Raw genomic sequence first — 11,484 nt, 5'->3', positions numbered from 1 at the left:
GTGGTTTGGACATGTCCAGAGGAGGGACTGTGGTTTGGACATGTCCAGAGGAGGGACTGTGGTGTGGACACGTCCAGAGGAGGGACTGTGGTGTGGACATGTCCAGAGGAGGGACAGTGGTTTGGGCATGTCCAGAGGAGGGACAGTGGTTTGGGCATGTCCAGAGGAGGGACAGTGGTTTGGGCATGTCCAGAGGAGGGACTGTGGTTTGGACATGTCCAGAGGAGGGACTGTGGTGTGGACACGTCCAGAGGAGGGACTGTGGTGTGGACATGTCCAGAGGAGGGACAGTGGTTTGGGCATGTCCAGAGGAGGGACAGTGGTTTGGGCATGTCCAGAGGAGGGACAGTGGTTTGGGCATGTCCAGAGGAGGGACTGTGAAGCTTAGACAGGTTCAGAACTGGGGCAACAGTTGCTGTATGCTCAGTCTCCATCTCACCTGCTGAAGCTTGTAACTCCTTCAGTGGTCACAGGTGTCTCCGTGGTCTCTCTCCTTCGTCCCGGCCTGGTCTTGGTAGATTTACACGTGTCCTATAATTCTTCCATTTCTTGATAATGGATTTAACAGAACCCCTGAGGATGTTTAGAGACTTTAAAACCCTTTTGTATCGTCCCTGATGTGTTCCTTCAATAATCTTTGCTCTGAGTGGATTTAGGACGGTCACTTGAAAGTTTTTACAATTATTTGTATTTTTTGTTTGTGTTTTTGCTCTGTAGGATCCATCTCGAGTTCTGTGGATGATGACAAGTTTTCAGCCACTCGGTGTGCTTCAGATCAGGCCGCTGAGGCTGAAGGAAACCTGGACTCTAAGGTAGAGAGGTGAGAACACTGACTTGTTTTAGTAAAGACAGAACCTCCAGAGTTCATCACGAGTAAACGGTAATGTTGCTTTTCGATCTTGTCACAAACGGTTTGTCGAACATCTTATTCTCCTCAACACAGAAACAAGCAATGAAAAGTTTAAAAACCTGTTTAACGACACGTTTCCTGTGAACTGGTACTAAGGACAAGAGAAACAGTTTTCAGTGTACGTGTCTGTGTGGTGTAAAGGTTTGTTCCACCGCCTGGAACCATCATGGTGTTTGAGACTGGAGTTTTTAGTTGACGTTCTGAGCTCACTCTGATCATCTGATGGTGATCTGATCCATGGAACTCCACCGACCAGCACGCTGAACTAGAGCCCGGCCTATATGGAAATTTTGGCTATCGCCGATACTGGGAGGGGAAAGTGATCGCCGATAAAATGGCTGAAAATCTTTGAGCATCGTCCGTCTCCAAGAATCTAAGAAAACATGGAGTGGAGCAGGACTTGTTTATTTAGCACAGCTGTTAGCAACCATGAAGCTAAGCTAATCAGATCCACGCTATAACTGGTCCCACAGCAGGTTCACTGTGGAGCACTGGTCATAAAAACAGTCGTCCTAAGGTGTGGTCATGTTTTCTATCCTCCACTAATCACCATAAAGTTATCAAGTGTGTTACAAAAACATAAATTAAACAAAGAAACGTCTTCCTGTTCATTGTTTAAACAGTCGGTCTTGTACGTGAAGGTTTGATCGCAGCAGAGTTTAGTTTTATTTACAGAGAGGTAAAGATTTCAAACGATGCATTTCATTGAGGACGACAAAGATAACGTTACTAACTGATATATTTTACCTCTACGTTAGATTTATTGTTCTGGATAAAGTTTTACAAGGCAGTAGCTGATGCTAGGTTATCTAAACGTTAGCTTGCTAACTTGAGGGGCACATAGCTAATGACGAGCAGGTTGGAGGATTGAAGATAATTTATTGTTGGTTTATTTTACAGATCAGTTAAAATAAACTCACCAGGCTCTGTTCAGTCAAATACTCTACACAGAGTTGCTCTCTGCTTCAGCTGTGCTGAAAGTGAAACTTCAGTGAACGGCCATGACTTGAGAGTCTTCTGGCTCCCTCTGCTGGATACATTGTACAACTACAGCTGGTTCCAGCATCTTAGAGGTGGAAATTAGAAATGTTTGTATGGGAGCATGATGGGACGGTTATCACCGATACGATGTGTCCCCAGTATCGGCCTAAGATATCGGCCGTACCGATATACCGGCCGGTCTCCACTCTGAACATCTGAACTGTCCCTTTAACCTGTTTCAGAGCTTACAGACCTCAGTTAAAGAGAGAACAGTACCCTGAACTTTCTGACAGCTCATTCTCACAGTAACGTTTGTTTGTTGCCAGATTCACAAAGAAACTGGAAGAGAAACGAGAACAAAGGAAGAAAGGAGAAGAGGAGGTAAGATGTGCTCTCAGTGCCATCTGAACTTTTCAGCCTTTTTTATCTTTATCGTTTCATTTAGTCACTTCACATCGTGTCGCGCTTCGTTTAACTTGGAGCGGCTCTTTTTCACCTCGTTTGTTGTTTTGAACTCCATTCCTCCAGAACGAAATCACAAAAGAGATGGAGCGCAGGAAGATGGGGAAGAACTTACAAGACTTGAAGAAGAAACAGGAAGAGGAGAACAACAAGCGGCTGTTGGAGGAGAGGAACAGAGAGAAGGCAGAGGAGAAGGCAGCCAGGGAGCGTGTCAGGCAGCAGATCGCCATGGTAACCGTCTTTGTCTCCTCCGATGGAGAGGAACTGGTTGATTGATGCACGTTACGTCTCTGAGATGATCTGACCTGAGCTCCACTCTGCCTGGGCCGATACATGGCGGCTGCACATCGTTAAACTAAACCCTGGGGACGTGGTTTCATTTCCACAACATGGCAGCCACACAGCTCGTGCTGCGTTCAAGTGCTCCTTTTTTCACTCCTGCACTGTAAAACAGAGCTCTGATGGGTGGAGTGAGAGGTTTTCTGGACCATCAACAGGGTTTCTGAGAGGCACTAAGAAGCATTTAACAAAACTTAAAGCTTCAAATCGCATTAATTTATTATTAGTTTTCACAAGATTGTGATGAGATTATTGACGTTATCCATGTACGGCGCCTGGCGGAGCAGATGGTGGGGGTTAAGGGCCTTGCTCGAGGGCTCAGGGTGGGACAAATGAGGGTGGAGGCAGGTGTGGGTGCTTCACATTTCCACACACATTTTGATGTTGTCGATCTGGGGGGTTTGAACCGGCGACCTTCCGACCACAGGCTCGCCTTGTCTAACCTCTGCACCCCCCATGTTTTACTGTACATGTATAAATACTGTGTATTTCTGTAAGAGTAGTAGTTTCTTCTGTGTAGAAAGCTGTTGGTTCGTGGGTTTAGTGAAGGACGTGCAGAGGGTTAGTGTGGCCCCGGAGGATGCTGGGATACGCTGAGATGGAGGCAGATGAAAGAAGTGCAACAGAGCGATGATTTGTTTGATAGAAATGTGAGCTCGGTTCACTTTAAGAAAAACTTCTAGGAATCGACCGGCTTCACTGTATGCCCACATGTTTACTGGGAATCAAACCGCCGTACTGAGATGGACGTTTGTGAATTCTGCTGCACCGTTTTGTCTGAACTCTCACCGTTGTGTGCAGGACCGGGCCGACAGAGCAGCCCGCTACGCCCAAACTCAGGAGGGGGAGAAGGTGGCCAAGCAGGCCCTCCTGCAGTCCAGACAGGCAGAGCAGGAGGTGCATAAGGAGGCTGTCCTCAGAGAGAGGAGGTGAAGAAATGATGCTGCTGCTGTGAATTAACTCCTCCCACAAACAACACCTTATTAAAAATCATCACCTGTTTACCAGGAAGTAGACCGTTCTGCTCCACCCACAGATTTACTGCTCCTCCCACTGACGAGCTCACAAAACATGAAACGAGTTTCACTCAGCTGGTAATGAACTGCTGCACCAGTCATCGTTACTGGGACATCCATCCAAACATCCATCATCCATGACTTTCTGTCTTCCTTCCTGACTTCCTTACTTCCTGCTTACTTCCTGTCTTACTTTCTTCTTTCCTTCCTGCCTCCCTCCTTCCCTTCTTTCTTTTTGGGTCACTGGTGCCCATATCCAGCAGTCACTGTATGAGAGGCGGGGGACACTTGGACAGGTCTCCAGTCCATCACAGAGACACTTGGACAGGTCTCCAGTCCATCACAGAGACACATAGAGACAAATGAGACAAACAACCATTCTCTCTCTCTCACCTAGGAACAATTTAGAGTTACCAGTCAGTCTAACGTGCATGTTTTTGGAAGCTGGAGGAGAAAACCCACGCAGCACGGAGAGAACATGCAAACTCCACACAGAAATCCCGGACTGGGATTCGATCTGGCGACTCTCTCGCTGCAGAGGCAATAGCTCTACCCACTGATCCACCGTGTCATCTCGACAACTACACACATTCACTATTCAAACGGCGACGGGACTCTGGCGTCCTGCTTGTCAAAATCATTTAGCATATGTTGCCAAGCGGTGATGTTGTTTATGTGAAGCAGAAAAGAACGAGGTTTACACCTTCCCAGTCATGACATTCAGTGAAGGTAATGGTTCTTTGAGAAACTTAACCGTGATGTGTCCATGTCCATGTTTCTGTGCGTTTGTGTGAGCAGTACCGTTGCAAGGATACAGTTCCGCCTCCCAGATGGGACGTCCTTCACCAACCAGTTCTCCCCACAGAGCAGATTACAGGAGGCCTGGGACTTTGCTGCTGAGGTTCGTCTCTCACTCACATTCAACTTCTGTAAATCATTTGATTTTACAGTATATTATATTTTATATCGTGTATTTATTTCAACATGTCTCTCTGTCATTGTTGAGCATGGTTTGAGTTTCGTACTGACCCAGCTGTGGTGGTACATTTAAATAAAATCACTTTTTTAAATTGTTTTTTGAAAACTGCCATCATAAGACGGTCAGCTTCTCGTACACACATTCACACAGCACCCTGCTACATCTCTACAAAGATCCTCTGAATCTGTAGATTAGTCAGAGCTTTATCACGTTCAGACACTGACGGGACGCAGCAGAGGCAGTGAGGGGCTCAGAGTCTTGCCCAGGGACACTTCAGCATGTGACTGATGCTGGAATCGAACCCCCAACTCTCCTATTGGAGGGCGACTGCTCTAACCTCTGATCCACAGCTCCAAAACTACAAACATTGAGGGGAGACATTGACGTACCGCTTGTTGCTGCTCATGTGTCTTTGATAAGTTGAATAATTGGCAGTTTATTGACGCACACTTCAAATCAACGAGGCAGTGACTTCTCTTAGTGTCCTGTTTTCTGCTTTACTTGAATAAATGTTACCGGACGTGGCTGTTGAGTTCCAGTTGCTGTAAAAATCCTACAAGTCTGATTCTCCAACAAGTAGAAAATGTTAATTTACAAACTGTGATTCTTGAGATAAACAGGATCTTTACAGTGCCGTTGATTTTTCAGAGAGTGGGAAATCGTTACGGGCACTTCGCTTTAGCGACCATGTTTCCTCGGCGAGAGTTCACCAACGAAGACCTGAACCAGTCTCTGCTGGACCTGGAACTGACACCGAGTTCTTCCGTCGTGCTCCTGCCAGTAAGTCGTCCAGAGGCCACGCTGCTGTAAATTAGAGCAGTTATTGGATATCACTGGTTCAGAGCTACATGTTTAAACCTTCATTTCTCCATAGTTTCCCTCCAGTCGTTTCCTGTGACCTGCTCAAGTGGTTTTATTCATTAGTTCTCAGATTTTACAAAGATTTTCCAGAAGTTCCTTTTTTTCAGCTTCAGTCCTTGTAAATTAGTTGTTTGTTTGTTTGCCTGTTTACTTTGTGAAATCAGCCTGTCTTATGCAGAGTATGAGCTAGCTTAACAAAGCTGTAAAACTGATTGACGAGACCCAGACCTCAGACGAGTTAAGACTGCTGGTGTTCCTTTACACATCAGAGAGACTTTCCCACAGTCTGGTAGAACTGAGCAGAACCACTTTAACAAAGTGTGTATCAGTGGAAGGACAACAGATAGATCAGAGGTGGTTTAAAACTTTTACACGATGTGGTCAATTATCATTAGGTTATGTTGCAAGTTGGACGCAAAGTGTTTGATGTAAAACAAAACGAAAATGTTTGCACGTAAAACCTGTATCTACATGGATGGACCCTTTTGTTTGTCAGCAGTCGAGCCGGCCTGCTAACTCCGTGGTCCGGTCCTCTGGAGGTGGTGTTTGGGCCACACTGGGAACGCTCCTCTACCCTTTGTTAGCTGTGTGGAGGTTCCTCAGCTCCTTCTTTGCAGCCCCGACCTCCTCTGCAGAAACATCCAGAACCCCTGGGCAGAATTTCAGCTCCCACACCAGCTCCAGTTCATCCTCAACCACAAATAAGAGGTGAGGAGCACGTTCCAGACATTACTCCTGTATTTATAAAAAAACATAAACATTTTGCTTTGACAAACTCCTCGATAAAACTAAAAGGTCCACGCGAAAGAGGAAAACATGGGGCAGAGAGGGTGTCGCTCTCGTTTTCAGTTTATACTCTTTGTTGCATGCGTGCTGTGGGTGACAGGCGTCCAGAGCGTCATGAAAACAGCAGCTGAGGACTGAGGAGGTGCTGGAGTCATTTATCGTGTCAGCAGCTGCCGGGAGCGACACGGTTCAAGCATGGCTCCAAACGGCGGCGCCGTCACTCCTTAAGGAGCGGAGATTTTTAAGGGTAGAGGCGGAAACGCTTCACTTGAAGGGGCAGATGATCGTGCGTGATATTAAGAAGTCGTGTTGTGTTCAAAATTAGTGTTTGGGTAATAATTTTCAGTTTACATATCCAGTATAGGTTTTATTTGTTCAAAGGAGTCATATCTGTTCATAACTTTATTGTTAGTAGGTCTGAGAGTTGCTGGATCCAAGCAAACAGTTACTGGAATGCACCCTGTCAAAATAAAAGCGTTCACGGATCTTGTTCCAACAAGATCTGGCTCAAATTAAGCCCTGGTATTACAGAACCAAACCACCTCATGAGCTTTGAGGTCCAGACATCTCTCTTCACAGCCTCGTCCAGCTCTTCTGGGAGGACTCCAAGGTGTTCCCAGGACAACCAAGAGACATAGTCTCTCCACTGTGTCCTAGGTCTTCCTCGGGGTCTCCTCCCAGTCAGACATGCCCAAAGCACCTCCCTAGAGAGGCACCCAGGGAGCATCCTTACCAGATGAACCTCCTCAACCGGCTCCTCTGGATGTGGAGGAGCAGTGGTTCTACTCTGTGTCTCTCCTGATAACTGAACTTCTCACCCTGTCTCTGAGGGAGAGTCCAGCTCTGCAGAGGAAACTCATTTCAACCTCCTGGATCCACGATCTCATTCTTTCAGTCTCTACCAGAGTTCATGACCAGAGGTGAGGGGAGGAACGTAGACCGACCAGTGAACAGAGAACTTTGTATTTCAGCTCAGCTCCCTCTTCACCACAATGGACCAGCACAGAGTCCACAATACTGCAGATGCTGCACCAATCCATCTCAGTCTCACGCTCCATTCTTCCCTCACTCCTGAACAAAACCCCGAGATACTTGAACTCCTCTACTTGAGGCAGAACATCACCCTCGACCTGAAGAGAACAATCCACCCTTTTCCGACTGAGGACCATGGTCTCAGATTTGGAGGTGCTGGTTCTCATCCCAGCTGCTTCACACTCAGTTGTGAACTACTCCAGTGTGAGCTGAAGGTCACGGTACGATGATGCCAACAGGACCACATCATCTCAAAGACCAGAGATGAATCCTGTGGCCACTGAACTGGACTCCCTCCGCCCCTTGACTGCACCGAGAAATTCAGTGTACCCCAAGGAACATGGTTGAACACCTTCTCTAAGTCCACACCAGGGAGGCTAAGGGCAGTGATGACCCTGTAATTGGAGCACACCCTCCTGTCCCTCTTTCTGAAGAGGGGACCCACCACCCCAGTCTGCCAGTCCAGTGGCACTGCCCCTGATCTCCACGCGATGTTGCAAAGGCGTGTCAACCAAGACAGCCCCACAACATCCAGAGCCTTAAGGAAATCAGAGCGAATCTCATCCACCCCCGGAGCCCTGCCGCCTTGGAGCTTTTAAACTACTTCAGCAAACAGCCACGGTTAAGGACAGACCAGCCCCGAAGTCCCCCGACTCAGCTTCCTCCTGGTGGGATTTAGAAGATCCGAGATGTATTCCTTCCACCTCTCAACGACATCACTGGCTGAGGTCAGCAGTGCCCCACCTTCACTGGTACTCCTCAGATGCCTCTGGAGTCCCAGCAGCCAACAAGGTCCGACAGGACTCCCTTCAGCTTGACAGCCTCCCTAACCCCAGGTGTCCACCACCGAGTTTGTGGATTGCCACCACGAGAAGCACCGACAACCTTGCGGCCACAGCTCAAGGCAGCTGCCTCAACAGTTGAGTCGTGGAACATGGCCCACTCAAACTCAATGTCCCTAACCTCAGCTGGGATGCAGTTAAAGCTCTCCTGGAGGTGTGGGTTGAAGATGTCTCTGATGGGTTCTTCTGCCAGGCATTCCCAGCAAACCCTCACTACAGTTTGGGTCTAGCAGGTCCGTCCAGCATCTTCTCCCACCATCTGATCCAACTCAGTACCAGGTGGTGATCAGCTGACAGCTCCGCTCCTCTCTTCACCCGAGTGCCCAAAACAAACATCCACAAATCAGATGACTCGACTACAAAGTCAATCATTGATCTACAACCTAGGTCCACCCGGTGCTCCGTGCACTTATGGACACCCTTATGTTGGAACATGGTGTTTGTGATGGACAAGCTATGACTAGACAGAAGTCCAACAGCAGCTCAAGTTCAGATCAGAGGCTGTTCCTCCCAGTCACGCCCCTCCAGGTCACACTGTTGTTACCCACGTGGGCACTGAAGTCCCCCAGCTGGTGCACCTTCCAGCACCTCCGCCAAGGACTCCAAAAAGACCGGATACTCTGAACTGCCGTTTGGCACAAACAGTCAGAGCCTGTCCCCGAAGGCGCAGAGAAGCCACCCTCTCATCCACCCTCTCATCCACCCTCTCATCCACCCTCTCATCCACCGGGGAAAACTCCAACACCCAGGCACCAGGTCGGGGGGGCTAAGTGTGGACCCACACCAGCTCGGTATCTTTCACCATGGGCAACTCCAGAGTGGAATAAGAACTGGTTCTTATTAAATTCATATAAAATGTAAGAAGCTCGTGTGACGTAATCTGCTACTTCTCAACAGGTTTACAACATTAAATATTAAACTTTAAACGTTTCTGAGCGGTGTTTTTCTTACCTGTGCAGAGATATCCCCTCAAAGCACACTTTGGAGAATCGGCCGAGGGACTTCAAGAAGGACGGTAAAATCTGCCGGCTTCGGACTCAGGATGACAGCGAGGACGACAACAACACCTGGAACGGGAACTCCACCCAACAGATGTAGCTGACTGAGCAGGACCAGGAGCTCCTGCCTCACCTGGATCGTTATCATGTTTATCTAACGAGCTTCTAATGAATTTAAAGCTGATGTTTGTGATTCCTTTTCCACCTGCGGTGGTCAGTCTCTGCACCCAGACTGGACGGTGAGGTTGAGAACTTCTTTTAAATTTAATCTGAGTGTCTGTGTTGGTTCTGTCTCCTGGATCGGGATCGTATTGGAGCATCCTTCAGCTGTTCCATCATGGCGCTGCGTTTGGACCTGACAGGAGTTCTGATGATTACTCTAGAATGAAACGGTTCTTTTTAACGTGTCAAATGTTTGGTATCGTAGCTGCCAGAGGGCCGTGCGTGTGCTGGTGTTGGAGGTCAAGGCACCAACCTACAACACGCACGTCGGATGTTTTCTTCATTAAAGCTGCATCTGTAGTTTTCTTCATTCAGCAATAACAAATAAAACATTTTGTTTCCAAAAACCTCAGCAGTTTTATTTTCTATTTTTCCAGGAATAAAACTCTTTATTCAGTTGAAACCTGATGAGAAGACGCAGAACTTTTTTTTTTCACTGACGTTAAATCAAACTAAACTTTTCCTGTTTTAGGTCTGTTACATTCACAATATTGTTTTTTTTAATCCTAAATGACCGAATAATTAATTTTTTTATTGATTATACGCTCGTCGAAGGCGGACATGTTCTGCCGTACGTAAACTTTGTCTTCTCCAAGTCATAACTCCTGATCCGCTCAAGATAACTTCACTAAACTTCAGACACTTGCAGCATCTCTAGACTCGAGTGCCACGTCAATCACCCCAGCTTTAAGGTCAAGGTCACAAATCAAGGTCATAGTTCAAACTTCTGGACCATAGCTTCTGATCCACTCAAGGTAATTTAAAGAAACGGACATTTGTGTCACCACTACATCACCTCTCAGACACACTTGATCACCCCAGCTTTAAGGTCAAGGTCATAAATCAAGGTCATAGTTCAAACTTCTGGACCATAGCTTCTGATCCACTCAAGGTAATTTAAAGAAACGGACATTTGTGTCACCACTACATCACCTCTCAGACACACTTGATCACCCCAGCTTTAAGGTCAAGGTCATAAATCAAGGTCAAATGTTATACAAGGTCTTAGAGACACTGCTTATAGTTTGCTGAGGCATTAGTTTTGTAACAGTCAGTATGTTGGGGTCATTGTAACCCCCCCCCCCCCCCCCCCCCAAAAAAAAAATATTTTCTACTCGACTTCTGTAGTTGAAGATGTTTCACTTACAACTTTTTCAATTTACTAAACTGGAGAGTGGAAGCTCTGTTGCGTAACCTGGATTCACCTGCAGATTAATGTACCCCCCCTCCTCCGGAGGGTCATTAGGCTCCTTGTCTGCCTGGCTCAGAGCTGCACAGCTGAGTCTCGTCCTGTTCTGTGGATCAGTCTCAGCTACTGCCACAACACGTTTTAAATCAACGTCTGTAAAATTGTCCCAGTTAATCATTTGTGTGTTTTAAGGTCAGTTGGCTGTGGCAGCCATCTTAAACCATGTTGACTAAAGTTAATCGTAGTAATGATGACAGCTGTGATCAAAGGTTGACAATATGTTTTATTTTATTTGAAAAGAACTAAAACTGATGCAGAAAAAATGTATTTGACAACGCACACCTTTAAGCTAATAAAAGTACAAAACCCAAAATTTACTTCAGGCTACAACAATCTTTTGATCTGCAAATTATTTCTCTTCTATGTTTGTTTGGTCCAAACCTCACAATAAACACATTTTTAATAGAAGACATCAAGTTCTTACATATGGAACATAAAAATGTCAAAAAGTACAACAAAATGTTTTTAATTCAAACAACATTGGCCCTTTGCCTTGCAGGATTATCAATAACGCCAATCGTTCCTAATATTTCATCTTAGATTTAAACCAAAATATAGTTTGACAACACAAATTACATGTTAGATGCTGGTGAAGGTTCTCAGTCATCCAGGACATGATGAGTCCAAAACACGTTCAAAGCAGAAACAACTGGACTTCTGTTACAAATAAAGTCCACTTGTTTCTGTGTTCAATGTTTTTTGGATTTACATGTTAGATGGAAGTTCCATCCATCCCTCCCTCCATCCATCCATCCATCCATCCATCCATCCATCCATCCATCCATCCATCCATCCATCCATCCATCC

At 46.4% G+C, this 11,484-nt stretch overlaps 1 protein-coding gene across 2 annotated transcripts in view; it reads left to right on the top strand.

Annotated features, from left to right (window-relative positions):
• ubxn4 (UBX domain protein 4) overlaps positions 1 to 9,780 on the top strand; it is a 14,180-nt gene extending 4,400 nt beyond the window's left edge. The window contains exons 6-13 of one of the 2 annotated variants that reach the window (XM_037686222.1): positions 718 to 820; positions 2,218 to 2,272; positions 2,420 to 2,584; positions 3,494 to 3,621; positions 4,507 to 4,609; positions 5,336 to 5,467; positions 6,048 to 6,256; positions 9,168 to 9,780. In XM_037686222.1, coding sequence (XP_037542150.1) covers positions 718 to 820; positions 2,218 to 2,272; positions 2,420 to 2,584; positions 3,494 to 3,621; positions 4,507 to 4,609; positions 5,336 to 5,467; positions 6,048 to 6,256; positions 9,168 to 9,306 — 1,034 coding nt within the window. In that variant the 3' untranslated portion in view covers positions 9,307 to 9,780. Of the gene's footprint in view, positions 1 to 717; positions 821 to 2,217; positions 2,273 to 2,419; positions 2,585 to 3,493; positions 3,622 to 4,506; positions 4,610 to 5,335; positions 5,468 to 6,044; positions 6,257 to 9,167 lie in introns of both variants that reach the window. The other variant, XM_037686221.1, reaches the window with a different exon arrangement.
• Positions 9,781 to 11,484: the final 1,704 nt, after the last annotated feature.

This window comes from Nematolebias whitei, chromosome 13, assembly GCF_014905685.2.
Source record: "Nematolebias whitei isolate Nwh7 chromosome 13, NemWhi1, whole genome shotgun sequence".
NCBI lineage: Eukaryota > Metazoa > Chordata > Actinopteri > Cyprinodontiformes > Rivulidae > Nematolebias > Nematolebias whitei.
The sequence above is the reverse complement of the archived record's forward strand: the minus strand, read 5'-3'. Positions and strand labels throughout refer to the sequence as shown.